Raw genomic sequence first — 18,707 nt, forward strand, 5'->3', positions numbered from 1 at the left:
GCCACATCATGAGCATCTCAGCATCCACTGGTTATGTGGAAAGGATATTTTTCAGAATGAGCAACAAGGTAACATAAAGAACAGCTGCTCTGTGGAACTCATTATGAGTCAGCTCTTGATCACTCTCGACTTTGAGCAGTCCTGTTCATAGTTTTACTGTAGCTGTTTGAAAGACAAACAGCTACTCAGTGTTGCATGAGTAGTGCACCTCTGACAAGAAAACACTTTTAAAAGAAAGTAGGCCTAATATGCTCCAATACTGCACACAAGGACTACTGCTTCTGGTCCACTGATGTTCATGGAAATTCCTTTGCAAAAGTCTTTCCAGTGAAATCATATCAAAGCATTTGTTTTGTTCACATCCTATTTTTTGTGGCCCCCGCTGTGGCAGGTGTCCCTTGTTTTTCTGTATTGAAGGTGGCAACCCTACCGGTGAGGTAGCGAAGCGCCCGTGCGAATCTTCGTGAGCGCACTGGGAAAGCAGTTACAGTAGACTGCCGCATTCACACCAAGTTCACACCTTGATGTTTGTTGTAAAGATTTAGTCCTGCAGGAGCATGTTGGAAGCACACGAAAAAAGACTAGTGTAAAGTATTTAGATCTTTCATTTGTGATAATTCTTAATTGCCATCAGATTTCTTCAAACTGGTTTGAAACATGATTCAGACAGCAGATGAAATGAAACGTCTCAACAATTCATCATCATTATCTGCCTGCACCAGTGAATGTGTCAAATTAACTGTGAAGATGAATTGCATAGTTGGGACTTTTTTGTCTCTTTATCCTTTTCTTTGCATAAATCACCTTTTGTCAAAATTTTTACTTGAATTTGAGATACGTTTTATTTGATGTAGTTCAAAATGTAATGTTGCATAATTAATTGGTTGATATTAGGAGACAAAAAATAATCACGTTTCATCTTTCAAGACATAGGCCTACTTATTGGTAAATCTAAAATGCTCTCTAGACCACAATCATTACATCAGCGTTAGGCTTGTATGACAACAACACGCAAAACTGAAGCGACTGTGGTACTGGTATATACTGGTTCGGTCTTATCTGTGCATTGTGCAAAGACCAGCCAAACTTTCTGTGCAGCTTTCCTTTGATGTGTGAGTATTCCTCACTGAAACTCAACACTGATGCAGGATGGACACTTAAGTCATTCATATTTCTACACTGAAACTGATGGCGAAGTAGGCAGTTTTCATATTTAAACCCACATAGCCATGGCTACTGTTTACAAAAACAACTTGTCTGCCCTAGCTATAAAAAGGAATGTAGATAAATATATTTGTTCAGTGCCTTTTTGTTGGGCATCAACCTCACATTTACGTATGTATTATTGACAAAATAGACTTGAAGTATAAGCAAACCCTTCAGGTTGATACAGCTGAGACGCAAGCCTGCACAAAGCCGGATCAGTGAGCTGCATAGATTAAAAAAAGAGCGTATCTGTTGCATGCAACGTGTAAATAATGATATGCTTGTGTCTAGACACGGCCCACGGGGTTGGACTGGCGTTATCTCAGGTTTAAATATATTTTGTTGTTCCGTAACACCTGAGATGGTGATGCCTGAGACGGTGGTACATGTTTGGTTCGCTCTGCTGTTGCTCTGCTTTCTGTCTCCAGAGGTCTGTACTATGAACCAAGGTCACTGACTTATACAGGTAACGTCAGGAGTAATTTTGTGACGTTGGGTGTATCTTCCCGATTACCCCACACTACGAAAGCTTGGATAGGTTTTACCCGAGGTATGCTGTCATGGCAATTTGCGCTACATCTCTAAACTGCTCCAAGCAGGTTTTGTCCATGGTTAACTTGATGTTACCCTATATGTACATGAAAAGAATTATAAGTGTGGCTTACACAACACATTGGTACTCACTGTTAATGATGAGAAGTATTAATACACATCACTTGATAGAATATTTTTAGATTTCATCCTAAGTTCTTGCCACATTTTCTACTGGGGTTGCAGAGGAAATTAAGCTATTCTTAAAACAACAGAATTACATTCATGCAGGTAGCCCTGCAGCCTCAGTGATACAGGAAGTACATCTTAGTTCATTAAAGTGTCGGTTTCTGAGATGTAGCCCATGTGTAAAATTGAAGTATCCTAAGTGTTTTTCACATATTTAGATTGACAATTTTATTTGTTCAAAAAATACGAAGCTAGGAGAGGGAGGGTAATAATCTCAGATGAAAGTGGTAAATTAACAAGAACAAAACTCTGAAATTATCTGAGCATATGATAATATGGTGATTGTAGGCTTAAATCACGAGTATTTCCTCATTGCTAAATCCAAGTGAGGAGAATAATTTGATTTTCCACCGCAGGCATAACACATGGCAAGTGGCATCTGTGATGTGATGTTACAGCCTTGCAAAGTAAAGTGATGTGGTTCCTTGACAAAAAACAAGTTTCTTTCATATATTTATAACTATCATGTCATACCATATGTAATAGGAAAATACGGAGCTTGCGCCATTTTGAAAAAAACTCTGCCTGTCTTGCTTAACACACGCAAACTCCAATTCAGTTGACACAGAATCAACTAACCAACATCTTATTAACCGTTGCAGTCCCGTTTAACACCAATGTAAGCAGTCAGAGTTTGACAACCCTGACTTTTCTCGACAACCCCGAATTAAATCTGAATAGGGTAAATCCCCTTTGTGGTACAGGCCTCAGGGCTGCAGACCTGCTGGTGGTTAATTAGCAACATGGGACACCCTAGACCTGGTCTGCCACATGCATATAAGCCATTCTGCAGATCTCCATTGCCCAATCTTTCTCCAAATAGTTGATGGTTCTGGACTAAAACACTTGATCTACTGTATATATTTTACATTCATTGTGCTTGGGTTTCTTATTCTGTCATGCTGACACATTTAGTCAGAGATAGCCAAAAATCATAATATGAATGCATCAGAATCTTTTTAGTTTCTTCCCAGATCCACTAAAAAAAGAACTCCAGCAGTCCTGATTATAGAGTACATATAGGGTCAGCCTTCATGAACTTTCATAATCAGAGAGTTTCATTAAGCCTTGATGCAATGCTACAGATCACTGCATAAAGATATGTGTACAACTGAAAAGGTTTTAGGCTGCTAACAATAGGCTGTTTCACTGATCACTGCCCCACTGCCTACCTGCTCCTGAGTTCAATTTCAATATTTCCGTATCTCTGCCGCATTTACAGAGATACTGTTGAAATATTCAAATTCTACCTGTGCTTATGCTACAGTGTAAGAACTGACTATAGTTGTGCATTTTGTGTGCAAAGAAATGATCTGTGCACAGGAACAAATACGTTAAACTGCCATAGATAAAACATGTAGGCCGGATTAGAAATTAAGAAGCAAAGAGGATCTGATTTAAGTACCTTAGCATACCTTGAAAGGTAAAAGTCCCATCTGTGTGGGCTGTAATTAACAATTGCATTACGCAAGTTATAGTGCTCCTTGATAGGCCAAGAGGTCATAATTAATACTATGAAAATTAAAGAGACAATGAGAGAGAAGTAAAACAGGACAGTTGTAGAGGCAAATTAATCAGAAATTAATCAACAGAAGAGCAGAAGGATCTACAGCGGGACTCAGAGAGTGGACTGCTGGTTTGCCCATAAAAATGCAGCCAAGCTGATAGATGTATTAGGACTATTTGATGTCACACATGTTTGACACTGGGAACTGGCCACATGGGACTAACAGAATGTGAGACAGCAACCACAAACTGTTAAATTGTTGCCATTTATTTGACTTAACTCTTTTTGACTCTGTATCACAGATCCCAAACCTTTCCAAATGCTTTTACATGTCAATTATGTTTTTACCTCCAGTCTCTTTTGAATATATTTAACTTTATAAATAATAATTAATGTTTTTATTATAATGTGCATTCTTTTGTAAAGTCATTTTGTAATTGTAAATAAAACATTTAAACCCCCCAAAAATATGATACAAGGTATAAACCTTGGATGAATTTGATATTGTATAGTGTATATTATCACTACATATGTTTCTGCCCATTATAAATGTTTAATGTTGTAGGTTACATGGATTATTATGTTGTCTGTTGGCCAGTGTAATCTTCTCTTTGCATGTCTTGGGCCTTTGTTGTGGAGAACAGAAAAAAGTCAAATAATGTTCCAATCCACCCAAGCCAATGATTTATTCAGTTTCAAAGTGTGTGAGCACGAATTGCATATATGCACTATTGGTGAAGGTGAACCATTATTTCTCAACAATGAATATGAGAACATATTGTATTTTCAAACACACTTTGATTTGCTATTGAGTTAAGCCTTCAGATTGCTTTTTCACTTTTCATCAGTGTTGAAAAGGAAGAACCTTGAGTTATACATAGGGATGCAGTGATTCAATGCAATGGATTGGTAGTAGCGCCGATATTGACCTTGTTAAACTGATCGGCCACGGCATGATTGAACCACAGTGAATACAATTCATTAAAAAAACATTCATGCAGTTTGCTTCCTGGCATCTTAGCTTCTCTCAACAGAGATGTAAGGAAGAGATGGTAAGAATCTCCCATTATCTGTAGAAATTATTAATAACAGTTTTAAAGAAAAACACCTGTAATAAAAATAGGAGGACGATCAGCTGTCCTTCCTGTCCCTGTAGCATTGTCTTAGGTGTCTCACAGTACAGACATTGCAATTTCGTGGCCTGGCAACATCTGCAGTCCTCATGCCTCCTTGCAGCATGCCTAAGGCACTTTGACGCAGGTGAGCAGGGACCCTGTGCATCTTTCTTTTGTGTTTTCAGAGTTAGTAGGAAGGTATCTTTAGTCTTTTAAGTTTCTATAGCTATAACCTTAATTGCCTACCATCTGTACACTGGTAGTGTCTTAACAACAATTCCACAGGTGCATGTTTATGAATTGTTTATGGTTCATTAAACAAGCATGAAAAACATTGTTTACACTCTTTGCATGGTGTTTTTTTTCCATAATTGTCTTTAAAATACAGTGTACTGAAAAAGGGATGTTTCTTTTCTTGCTGAGTTTAAATGTATTTCCAACATCATCTTCCTGTAACAATTCTTTCGCGAGATTTCAGACCACAAATTGTTCTTGAGCGAGACTTCTGTTTCCTTTTAAAAACAATGGGTGTCATTGGTAGTCACGCGTAGGGATCCTTTCCATCATGTTCTTAGACACGTTGTGTAACAGTCTGAGCCTGTTGGTGGCAAAAAGCAGCACTTTTTGTGGACATAATTGCCTTGTAGGAATATGTTGCAGCCACTGCTTCTGGTTCTCAGCTGCAGCTGAGGAATAGTTTTCCCAGTCTACAGTACTGCAGTCATTATTAACTTTATATTGCAGTAATGTGTTTACAGCTGCCTGGTAATTTTACATTCCCAATTAATACACAGGTGCATTGCCGTATACCAAAGAAGCATAAGAATCACCTGTGTTTCCTTGCTTTAAGTTCCTCCTGGATCTTCTCTCCTTATTCCTCTGAGATGCATTTAAGGGACTTCCTACATGATAGTGGACTGTGATCAGTTTATGACGAACTGGCTAGAGGGCAAAGAACCAAGGATGACAGAAGCAGGAATCATACTTACTTGAATGGAAGGTATCCATATATTCATAATGACAGACTATTATGGTAGAACTTGTGGCTGTAGTTTGTGGTGTTATTGTTTTAGATTATATTGTGAGATGCATGATATTGTAAATTGGTTTGTAATTTTTTGTATAAAGTATTAGAAATCCCTTTCCAAATTAAAACACCTCAAAGCAAAGCCTCAAAACTTTTGTTTCAGATATGTTTGAATCAACATATCTGAAAAACAAAAACGAAAAACAAAACCTAAACATTAAAAGCTCCACACATGCAGTGTATGTTGCAGAGCTGTTGCATTGCATTACATCATACAGGTGTTTCTGTTTTTTCTGTATAGCTTTCTGGTTGTTATTATGGCTTCTCTCTCCTCTATTTTTTGTGTTTTCTTGTCCCCCGTGTTTCTAGTTCCGGAGCTGTGGGGTCTAGATCTGTGGTGGTGGAGCACCTGCTGCCCCATGTTCCTACTTATTAATAGTCCTATTATTATCATTATATATTGCTATCATTATTACTATTATGTATATTCTCTGATGTCTGTACTACTACCATCTTTACTGTTTTGCTTTTGTGTGCATTCATTCTCTCTCTCTCTCTCTCTCTCTTTCTCTCTCTCATTGAAAAAGATAATCAACATTTGGACTCACGATATGTCATGGACAGAATATACAGCTATACAACCCAACGATCTGTCAAAGGTCAACATGATTTAGTGTTTCCAAGGCTTTTCAGAAGAGGATCTCCTTTGTTTACCAAGGTCACATTCTGATTCATAGTGTGAGCATCTGAAACAGGGAATGGAGGAAAACAGTGGTATGTAAGGGTGAAGAGGAAGAAAGACAAGCGGTCTTACTACATGGACCAATTTCTCGTTTCTAGACAATCAGTATATGGGTGCCTGGACAATACCAGAGCAAGATCAATTTGGTGATGTAAGAAAAGCATCAGCAGGGGAAAATATAAATATACAGTACATGTCCATCTCAGATACATGTTGGAATTTGTCAGCGCCTTTCAAGTGACCGGGGACAGGAAAAGATAAAAAAAAAGACCAAAAAGAAGACGGTGAACAATGGCTGAGTCCAGATATGTGGAACTGTAGTAATCGGTACTGGTAGTCTAGATACAGAGACACTGCAGGAATCCTACAGCACAGGAGAATAACATTACTGTTGAAGCATGAACACTGGAGTTTGTAGCATGTTGGCTACATGGTTGGTGGTAAGTCTCTAGAAGCCTTGAGTATTTGAGCTGGATGGTAGATTGGATGATTGCAATCAGGTATATAATGCTGCCAGGTGCCCAGAATGAACACACACACGAGAGGGAGGAGAGACACTGGAGAAACAGAGAACAAACCAGACACACAGCACTGGCTGTGACACCTTTCATATTATGCATAATTATTTGATCCATACATATCCAACATAAAAATATTGATTATAGCAGCAATAGACAAAAGTCTTACATTTTTCAGGTTAGAAAAATGTTGCTGCTTGCTGAATAGCAGCAGCTGTTACTTTTCCTGTCTATAGGTGACACAGGTGGGACAAGCTGGCCTAAAATTGAAGGTCTGGAGATACTGATATTGTCATTTTTACCAACCTAAAATGTCTCTTTTTTCCCTATTAAACAGCAGTGTTACAAATGTACTGTTTAGCTACAATGGCCTGTGCTACACTTTTACACACAATTGAAATTATTATTAATAATTATTAATTGTTATTATCTTGCTACTATCGTATTAGAATAGATTAGATTATTACTGTGATCTTAACCTAGAAAGAGGATAATTATAAGCCAGGATGAGACTTTACTGTACATGAACACTACTTTTAGGATGGCACTTTTGCAAAGCATTACTGTTCTTTAAATACAGCTTTCCAAAAATAAATAGGTTGTTTATTTTAAATAAAGGAAGGCAAAAGCATGTGATGACTTCATCTAGTCGTGATTGTTTCTCTCAAGTTTCCTGTAGTTTCAATTAAGGTGACCGCAAGAAATTAATTATCTTTACACGCTAACAATTTAAAGCGCAATGTCAGCATCATTCATTCCCACTGATTCATGTCTTCATATTATTTAAATGAATACCTTTTATTACTTTTCCTGCTGTGTGCTGGTCAAGAATTCACAATGGTCTAAAAGACACTGTGACACAAAAGGACGTTTCATATTGCCACAAATTAGAATAGATTAGAACAATCCTAGATGGTAGTTCTATTAAATTCAGACAACCATGGCGTTTCATTGCGTTAAATACTGCAACCAATGGCAATAGCATGCCCCCATTACTCTGCAGCTCTATCTTAATCTCATCGAAACATTAACTGGTGTCATCAGTGGAAACTAGGTTTCCATTCAAATTACATTTTCCGCATGCCACAATGCATACTTAAAGCTTAATTTTTCTATTGAAGCAGCAGATACAATTACATTTTCTTTCTTACTTAAGGTAAGAGAAGAGAATTCTTTGCTTTTCCTTACAATATATTTTCATTATTTCAATTGTATTAGTAATGTGTAGTAAAACTGGAAGGCTTCTTTTCTGAATTGACACTGAGAGAACAGGTTCTGAAGTGAGAGTGCACACTACTTTTTCCTTAGTGCCCAATGGGTCCTAATTTTATAAAAATTAATCCAATATAATATTTTAAATAGGGCAGCATGTTGTGCAGTGGTTAGGACTGTCGCCTCAAAGCAAGGTCAGAGGTTCGAACCTTTGTTGTCCCAGGCCTTTCTGTGTGGAGTTCTCCCCGTGTGTGTATGGGTTCTCTCTGGGTGCTCCTGCTTCCTCCCACCATCCAAAGACATACAGGCTTGGATAATTGGTGACTCTAGATTGCCCTTAGATATAAATGTGAGTGTGAATGGTTGTTCGTATCTGTGTACCCTGCAATGGACTGGCGACCTTACCAGGGTGTACCCTGCCTCTCACCCATTGCCAGCTGGGATTGGCTATAGCCCCGCCATGACCATGTACAAAGGATAAGCAGTTGACAATGGATGGATGGATGGATAATATTTTAAATAATAAAGCATAATATTTAGACTTCTATTGTTTCTTATTTTTAGTTAAGATTCAGTTTTAGTGAAGGATGCACCCCTTGTGATCATATTTTCGCTCATCCCAGTTTTAATGTTTAAAGAATCTGTCATGCACATGGACTATTGTAAAAACACAATAAGAAAACAGTGAGATGACTAACAAATCAGGTTTGTGGAAATGAAATATCGATGTGTTAACTAGGTTTCTCTAACCTTGTAACCCAGTTCCAGAAACCTGGTTTCTTTTTTATGTAAAGAAATATGTCATGATCCTGTCCTGAGTTTTTCTGTGTTTGTATTATTTTGGCCTTGTCTTCTCTGTGTTCTGTATTTTGATTATTGTTTCTCTTTGTTTCTTGGTTTTGGTCTTTTTTCTGAGGTTTTGGTTTTGTATCAGCGTTCTAGTCCTATCGTCTTTTCTGCGTTGTTTGTTCTTATGTTTATTTGGATATCAGCTTAGTTCAGTTACTACTGGTTCTCTCGTTCCTGCTTTCTTGTCTTGGTTATTAGTCCTGTGTCGTCTATATCTTAGTGTGTAGTCCTGGTTCTGTGTTTTAAGTTCTTAGATCTGTTCGTTAATTCCTTGTTTCCCGTTGTTTGTCCTCTGTGTATGTGTCTATGCTCTGTCTCGTGTGATGTCCTCTGCCTGTTTATTATTTTGAACTGAACTCACTCTGCTCTGGTGTCCTGCACTTTGGTCCTCAACCTTCCCCACACGTCACCCATCCAAAAATCTGACAGATCAAAATCTGACACCAGTCTGGTTATTTAAGTGCAATGTGAATACACTGAGTGATAGAGAGGAGTTTAATGTAATAGCACCTGTTTATCAATATTAGTAGTTCATTAATTCCTTTATCACATTCTGCTAAGTTCCACTAAGGCAGCTCCAACTAGAAAGTGAACGTTTCCATGATCAAGAATGAGCTTTCATGTTCAGGATTTTAATTTATTTAGAATGTCTACAGGTGTGAAATACTGATGCAAGCTAAAAGATTAAAATTTGAAATGAAATGAAGATATTTTTTATTGTTTGGTCAATGATCTTCTACATTTTTCCTTGTCAGCAAATCCTATAAAAAGCCCCAAACCAAAAATAAATGGATCCTATAAATAGCAAATCACTTTGTGCCATATAACTCCATTGTTGTCCAAAAGCCCATGAAGAAAAACATCAATGTTGCGTGACATGTTCATTCTTTACAATGAACACAGGCACAGTTTATTTTGAGTCAGTCTTTTGGTTTTGTTCAAAAAGTTTTATCATTTTTACTGCCTTTGTCAAGTAATTTATTTCTATTTAGCCAATGACCAGCAGACCTATTTGAAAGCGTTTTATAGTGTAAAATGCAATGATTGCAATTCTTTAGTTTTTTATTTGAGTTTTGTTGTCAATGAACGACAACCTTGCCTAGATACACTTGGCCCCAGTCTGTGAGTAAGCGTTAGACCCCTGGTTTGACATTTTCTTAATTAAAGGTGATATGCAATTCTGTAAAAATCCCAAACAGTTACAATACAATGATATAGAACAACTATACAACAAGTAATGTATGTGGTGTTAGCTAAGATGTGGGTTAAAAAACTGTTGCTACAGTTGCCTCTGCGTTGCTAAAACGCATGAGTATGAGATTTACATTTCATTTACATTTACTCATTTGGCAGATGCTTCAAAGTGACTTACATTTGAGGAACAACATACAAGCATAAATAAAGCCTCAATAAAGTAAGATATCTACAAGTGACAACAGATATTAGTGCATATGGCACCAAGGGGTAATTACCTAGGAAAAGAAGTAAGAATTAATGTATAGAGCAATCAATACAAGAGAACTGTAAGGAGATAGAAGAAGAAGAAGAAGAATACAGGAAGTCCATGTTTGAGGTTAGGGGTTAGAGGTGTATAAGAATAAGTGTTCTCGGAACAGATGAGTTTTCAAGAGCTTCTTGAAGTTAGAGAGGGACGCCTCTGCTCTGATGGCATGTGGTAGCTCGTTCCACCATCGTGGTGTTACAGATGAGAAGAGCCGGGACTTTGATTGCTTTGTGTGAAGGGATGGCAGAGCCAGGCGGCGTTTGTTGAAGGAGCGCAGTGGCCAAGAAGGAATATAAGCTTGTATTATGGAGTTTAAACAGATGGGTACAAACCCAGTGGTCACTGTGTATGCAAGTATTAGTGAATTTAATTTGATTTGGGAGGCCATTGGTAGCCAGTGGAGGTTGCTGAGTAATGGAGTGACATGAGACTTTTTCAATGGCGGATCTAGACCAATTTTATTAAGGAGCCCAGGCCCAGTTGTTTTGTCAGAGGGGCACATTCAGTCTGGGACAAAAGAGACAAAGGCAATGTTCAAGCTTTTAAAATGTCTTGTTTAGTCCATCCATCCATCCATCATCAACCGCTTATCCTGCATACAGGGATGTCTTGTTTAGTATATAACGTAATTTTTTCGTATGTTTCATAAACTTACAGTTATTGTTTCAGTAACAGGATCTTTTCAGTAACTTAGTTATAATTAAATTAAATTACATTATACAAAAAAACCTTCCTGTTAACTTTAGTTACAGTACATTCTTTGATGCAACACATCTTTGAAAGGCTTAATGAACAGTATAAGCCCTAGTGTACTAGACTGTGACGGCCCCGAGAGGTCTTGGTGTTGGCCCTCTGTACTGTGTGTTGTCTGTGTGTTTCTCCCTGCAGGCAATTAAGGAGATTGAGTTATTTTAAATAAATTTATGTTACTCTTTTACTACTTTTTACTCTCCAATCTGAGTTGCAACCTCCTTCTTTGTTGCGGCCTGAGAGCCGGGTTTGTAACATTCCCTGGATCCCAGTTTGTATTTTGTATCCCACTATAACTTCTGCTAGGAAACAACAAACGTCTCCATATTCACCCCTGTTATTAGTTATGATGTGAAGTATACACAAAATAAAATACTTGATAGGCCATCATCTGTGCATTATGGAGGGGGATACATATTTTGGCAGATTGCATGTCCAGCCTGGTATGACCAGTAGGCTACTGTTGTTGATTTTTGTGAAAGGAAATGTGCTGTTTAAATGCAATGTATTATTAAATTGTGATTATAATAATTTACCCTTTAAGGAGCGGGACATTTTCTAGCAATATCAAAAGGCTATCTGTGCAATGGAAACATGTATTACAAGGACAAAATATTGTCTACAATGCTGCATTCAGTTTAATGTACATTTCATCGCAAGGAAGATATATTACTATGATTACTGTAGACCAGGGCTTTTTTAAATTACAAGTTAAATTGGGCCGTATTTTAAAACCAGGACACAGAGATGGGCAGGACATTTTCTCACGAGTTGGGATCAGGATTTTATTGACACAATTGTATTGGTAATCCTTATTGGTTCAGTTCTTTACCAATGCTTTTATCAGTCCTATTACTAAATACTACTATTACTAAATAATTAAACGTATTATTTAAAAAAAGAATGTAACATTGTTTATTAGCTAAATGTTGTTTCTAAAGCAGCAACAGGATTTACAACAGCAAAGTCACTAATATCTTACTGGAAACTAATCTAAAATGTCAGTAAAATAAATCATATTCCTGACAACATACTGAGTGAATTTTAGACTTTCTTATATCGGCATCACTGGTTCCGCTCTTTCCTGGCTTATTTCCTATATCAGCGACAGAAAGTATTATGTCAGCATACAAGGTCATGATTCTGCCACTATTTCACTTACACAGGGTGTTCCTCAAGGTTCAGTTCTTGGTCCACTATTGTTCATCATCTACATGCACCCACTTGGTAACATCATATGCAGGCATGGACTTCAATTCCATTGCTATGCTGATGACATCCAAATTTATTTCACCACCAGCTCCGATAGGCCAACCCTGCCTGACTCACTCACTACATGTATCAGGGACATCAAGCATTGGATGTCCCTTAACTTCCTCAAATTAAATGATAATAAAATTGAGATATTAGTGATCGGCTCTGCTGCCTCAGTCAAAAGGATGGACCGGTCCTTCTATATTGATGGTTTCCATATTAAGCCTTCATCACTGACTCGTAACCTCGGTGTCTTATTCGACTCAACTCTATCTTTTGGCTCTCATATTTCTTCTCTTGTTAAAAACTCTTTCTTTCATCTTCGGAATATTGCTCGTCTAAGATCTTCTCTCACTTTAGCTGACGCTGAAATCTTAATCCATGCATTAATTACATCACGTCTGGATTATTGCAATGCTTTAGTTCTTGGTCTTCCCAAAACACTTATTACAAGATTACAGTACGTTCAAAACTCAGCAGCAAGAGTTCTCACCTCCACCAGGCGTTCTGCTCACATTACTCCGGTGCTTCATGACCTTCACTGGCTACCCGTGGCATCACGTATCCACTTTAAGGTATTGCTTCTAACATTTAAGGCATTAAATGGTCTTGCACCCCCATATTTGTCTGATCTACTTTTCACCTACCGCCCTGCACGGTCTCTCAGATCAACTGAACTTGGTTTATTGTCCATCCCTCGTTTCCGGTTGTCTACAGTAGGAGCAAGGTCATTTAGTGTTAATGCTTAATTCACTGCCCTTTTCACTTCGAAATATTTCATCTGTGGCTACATTCAAGACACAGTTAAAAACATATCTATTTAACATGTATATCGTTTAAATGTGACTATATGTATCCTATGTGATTGTAAGTTGTGTGTTAGTGTGTAAATGTATTGTAAATGTACCATGTAAAGTGACCTTGAGCTCTGGAAAGGCGCTATATAAATAAAACTTCTTCTTCTTCTTCTAGAAAGAATTAACAACTCAGTCCCTCCTGTCCTCCTCCTCCCTCTGCTGCTGCTGGTAAAGAGGATGGCTGGTTTGTCTCAGCCACCAGCAGAGTATAATGTGTTATATTATAATGTACTGTATGTGGCAAACTAAGCTAAACAGTTCCTAAAGACAGACAGCTTTCACTTTAGCTTGTTTGTAACAACAAGCTATTAGCACAGCTGCAGTAGATGAGCGACTGAGCAGATGAAAACATCACATTTTGCGTGTTTATGCTTACTAAACAGGTGTGTTGGTAAAGTTTTGGCTTTTTACTCGCTAAGTTTTTATTGCACCACGTAGGCCTACTTACACTATCGAACGTAGTTTTTGTCAATGTCGGTAATGTCTGCTGATCAGCTTGCTGACTTCGCTCCTTGTGTGTGCACGTGTTTGTTGTCCAATCCATAGATTGGAATATGGGCATGGTGGTGCAGTGGTCGCTCAAGGCAAGAAGGTTGTGAGTTCAAACCTTGGTCGTTTCAGGCTTTTCTATGTAAAGTTTGTATGTTCAAAGACATGCAGGCTATGTTAATTGGTGTCTCTAAGATTGTCCTTAGGTGTGAGTATTTGTCTATGTGTGGCCCTGCCATGGACTGGCAACCTGTCCAGGGTGTACCCCGCCTTTCGCCCGATGTAAACTGGGATTGGCTCCAGCCCCCCACAACCCTGTATGCAGGATAAGCGATTGTTGACGAAGGATATATTAGATTATGGCTGGGCCACATGGATGTTGCTTCGGGCCGGATGTGGCCCGCAGGCTGTCGTAGACTTTTCATTCGGGGGGGGCCATAGGGGCGTCCAAGGTCTGTGTTACAGGGGCACTGGACCCTTTTGGCTCTCCCCAAAGACTGCCACAGGTCCTTTTGGATTGATCAAAAAACAGACACACTGCCGTGTTATGAACAAGTAGGGGTCACCAACAAACAGCAATATGCACAACTCTCATGCTGCTATAGCTATCATCACAACAACAGAAAACTAGAAAGTAAGCTGAATGTCTGTGCAAGAATTTTAATGATACTGGACAGCTCAGATAGTGCTATCTAGCTCAGTCCGAGCCACTTTGTTTATTTCCCATTTACAAAGCCAGGGATGTGTACAAACACTGGAAAAGATGTGTATTGGATTAGATTCACAAACCCCACCTTTAAGAACACTTCATCAGGGTATGACTGTGCACACAAGCTTCAGTCTGCGTCTTCACGGCGCCCTGCTGCTTGCTCCCACTCCCAGTGTTTTTCACTCTAAAAGTGTTTTGTTTCACATTTCCTTGCATATTGGCCGAAACTTATCAGCCATAACTGTTATCTGCCTCACTGCATTAGAGCTTCTCTTGTGAAGACATTTTACATTAACCTTGCGAGTGTTATGAATGTGCCTGCTGTGACTGTGTTTGCATCCAAATCCTGCAGCAGTCATGAATTTAATATCTTATGAAACTAAACCTGAAGTTCTTTGGTTGCGATTTAACATAATGAGATTATTTCTACAGACAGAGCTGCCTTCCCTCTGAGGAATGTTTATGTAACAAAAACTAAAATCTCAAGTGAAGGGTTACTGATGCATAAGTCTACCAAAGGCATTATCAAAATGTAATTATTTACCAGTTTTCAAGTGGATGAAAAACCCCTCTTCAAATGAAAAATAAGAAGATGGCAGACACTCTTGTCTCTCGACTTGATTTCGTGATTTCCAATTATGGGGATGTTTAGAGTGTCTGCTGAGACACTGATGCAAACAGGTTTTTCTTTGTGTGAGTGGGGGCGAGGTATACCTTCATGACCTACATACATTGTCAACAGCAGCCTTACAGGAAAAAATCAATCCCAAAACATTTAATACTGCTTACCATCAGCTGTTTGTTCTGTGTCTGGGGCAATTTTATAGTCGGCTTGTTTATTTTTCTTACTCCTATGGTTAGCTATCAAAATATCAACAATATGACAAGATTTTAAAACTAGGGAAGGAAGTTATTTTTGTTGAAATTCTTTTTACATCCTGACAGCAATCAATAAATCTGACATAAATCTGAGAAAAAAGTTAGGCTATGTGTAGTTATCACCGGATTGTAATAAGCATGTCAAATTTTTGGCTGGCCTACCTGCCTACCTCTCTCACTCTCACTCTTCCCGTGCATTCATTGTACATGAAATGTGTTTTGGGGGAGTGGCTTCGGAGGGAGGCCTTTAAGGTCCACCTTTAACGTATTCCCAAACACTAAACATCAGCTTTAGTGTCCAATGATAATGATTGGAAGGGGGGAAATCAAACGTAGAAGACAGATGAAAAGCAATGCAGCCACAATTTTCCACTTTAAATCAAATCTTTTCAACAGTTTCACCAACCTAATATTGAGGTCAACCACACAAGACTTCCCTGCTGTTTTGTCCATCACGTGTATCTGCCTTTTGTGTCTGATTCTTTTCTGTAGCTTTTTTTGAAGTGTCTTATCAGAACAACTCACTTTGATTATTCTATTTGATTGGCACGATGTGAAGTCAGATAGAAAAGCAGGTGTCAGATATTACAATAAAGGAGTAGAGACAGACAAAGAATAGAAGAGATAGAGGGGAAAGTGATAGAAAAAGTGAAAGAGGTTTGCACATCAAAGACCCCCTATTGGATGTTAGGTATACCGTAGATGGCATGTTGCTATGACTCTCAGGCTGTTAGTGGAATACTTTTTAGGAAACCTGAACCAGTAAATTGCAGAGGAACATAAATACGAAATTATAATCTGAACTTCTCTAGACCAGTATGTGTCACCCATAACCACTAATGGGCTATACTTTTTTCAGTTTGATAAAAATGGAGTAGCAACCAAAAAAATCCCTCACACTGTCAATCATTTACTCTGTTTATGCTTTAGACCTCAGACCACTGAAAGAGAAGTGATCGATCGTGTGCAGGATTTTAGTTTTAAGTTTTTGATCTGACGCTCCTGTTTATAACAGTGTTTTCACACCTTACCTGTTTGGTACAGTTCAGTTGAGCTCTGGTGTGTTTGGATGGCTGGTTCAGTTCATTTAGACTGATGAGAAAGCTGTCAGTTGAACTCTGGTGTGGACTAAACAGATTCAAACCACCTGAAAAAGGGGGTAAAACCGCAACGTCTGTTAAATCCCTAGGTGTTATTTACACTGGGGACGCTGGGGACATGTCCCCACCACATTTTGAAATGGCAGACTTTGTCCCCATCACTTTTTGAAAATGTTTTAAAAAATAGCTTGCACCAAGAAATGTTAACTGACAAATGAAAATGCTTTGAGAAAGGTTTATTTGCACAATAAGAAAACATGCAATTTAAATATAGAGGAAATAAATGTGCATTGTCCAAAAAAGTAACTTAAAGTACAAAAAACAAGTTGCTGATTACTGCATTAAATTATGTTATATTTTTATATTTATGAATCGTCACCTGCCTGCAGACTTTTGTGTTTCCCTTTATATAATAAGACATTTCCACCGTAAATTGGATCAGATAATGTCTCCAGAAGGAAGGAAATTAAGTGTTTAATGCTCCAATTTTCTGAGGGAGGACACCCAGACCCAGATTATCGTGCATCGTCCCAAGTATTTTATCACGCCCCTAAACTGAGCACTTATGTCCCCACCACTTTTCAACACGAAGTGACGCCCTGGGTTAAATCCACATTCTGATCATGAACTGTCAAGAAAGAAATATATATGCAATTATCAGTGTGTTGCGGTTTGTCTGCTAGACAGACTACAAATCTGACCAGAGCTAAAAGGCAACAATGTATCTCTTTTTCCCTGATTCAGACGAAATGAAGCTAACTACAGGCGTGAAAGCACCTGAGACTTTCTAGGGTGCAAGATTAGCAATTACTAGTAGATTATATTACTTTTAGTTTGGTAAATGAAATGTAAATTGATGAATGAGGTAAGCATTTCACTCATCAGTTTGCAGAAATAGAGCCACTTTGCTCCCATGTATGTGGAACAATTTACTTTAGAGCGATTTGCTCCATCAATGCAGTTTGAGTGAATATTTTAATTTTGTTATAAATAACCCTAAGGCGAAATTCCCTCTCATAGCCAGCTGCAAAAGAATGAGCCTAAACCCATATAAATATAAAGTCACAAAAGACAGCTATGTCTCTTCTCTTTGAATTGTTCCCTGCTGTGATATATAGTGCTTTCTCTAGATGTTAAACACTGAGGGCAGTTTCAGATTAAATGGGCACACTTTTGTTTAGTAATTCATGAGATTGATCCAGTTCATTAACCTGCCTCTCCATTTTGCACGCTAATGTTTCTATTCCTCAGTTTATATTAGTTAGGCAAAGGATGCTAAAAATATTCTACCAAGAATAATTTCTTTATACAGCTTGCACAAATTAGAAGATAGAAATCAGGAGCTGTGGATATTAGTGCCACCCAAAACCTGCCCACTGTCTGCTAAATGGCTTAAAGTAACTTCATCTTTTCTTATGGGTAAATTTTATTGCAACTTTTTGTTTCATATGTGGCCTCCATGGGAGTCAAACCCAAAACTGTGAATAGTGTTAATGGCAATATTGATCCAAGCAAGATCATCTATCAAACATGAGTGTGACTGAAGTGCAGCAGGCCTTGATCAATCCTCACGATGATTTGTCATTTTTTTTCAACAGGTTCTGACTGATCAAATGATTAAATGTGGCGGCCAGCTGGAGCCCTGTCAGGACTTGTTTCATCAGAAGAATGAATGATTGTTTTTGTTTTTCAGATTCAGATCTACATTTTCTATTGTTGTTCTGTTATATAATGTAGATCCAATGCAGCCTTGAGCTATTATGGAACTGATATTGATATTGCAGATTTAAACCCTTGTATCCAGTCTTTGTGGTCTGTGTTGTTCTGTTATCTTGTCTCCCTTAGCCACCCTGTCTTATTAGTTAGAATCCCTTTTGCTGTGCTGTTAGTTTAGACTTAGTTTTTAGTTTTCTTGCTACCTTTAGTGTGCTTCTTCTACCTGATGTTATTGTTTATCTGGTTATTATCTGTCAGCTGGTGTTTAGTGGTGTTTTGGTATTTTCCTGATTTCAGTTCTGTTCCAGTCTCATGTATTATTTTTTCTGTACCATCATGCTTGAGTTCTGTCTGTTTGCTAGGTGTATTTATGTTCTCTGCCAGTTTCATTAATTAATCTGATTTTGATCATTCTGCTTTAGTCTCTGTGTAGCCTTTATTATTATTATTCATCCGCATGTTGAAGTTACTTAGTATCTGTCTTGTCTCTTAT

General features: G+C 38.1%; 1 protein-coding gene across 2 annotated transcripts in view; it reads left to right on the plus strand.

Moving 5' to 3' along the window:
- tmem144b (transmembrane protein 144b) overlaps positions 1 to 18,451 on the plus strand; it is a 64,856-nt gene extending 46,405 nt beyond the window's left edge. The window contains exon 12 of one of the 2 annotated variants that reach the window (XM_038699633.1): positions 18,097 to 18,451. In XM_038699633.1, the coding sequence (XP_038555561.1) occupies positions 18,097 to 18,174 (78 nt within the window). In that variant the 3' untranslated portion in view covers positions 18,175 to 18,451. The remainder of the gene's footprint in view (positions 1 to 18,096) is intronic. The other variant, XM_038699630.1, reaches the window with a different exon arrangement.
- Positions 18,452 to 18,707: the final 256 nt, after the last annotated feature.

This window comes from Micropterus salmoides, unplaced genomic scaffold, assembly GCF_014851395.1.
Source record: "Micropterus salmoides isolate LMB-PRFRI ecotype aquatic unplaced genomic scaffold, ASM1485139v1 Ms_hic_scaffold_5, whole genome shotgun sequence".
Classification (NCBI taxonomy): Eukaryota; Metazoa; Chordata; class Actinopteri; order Centrarchiformes; family Centrarchidae; genus Micropterus; species Micropterus salmoides.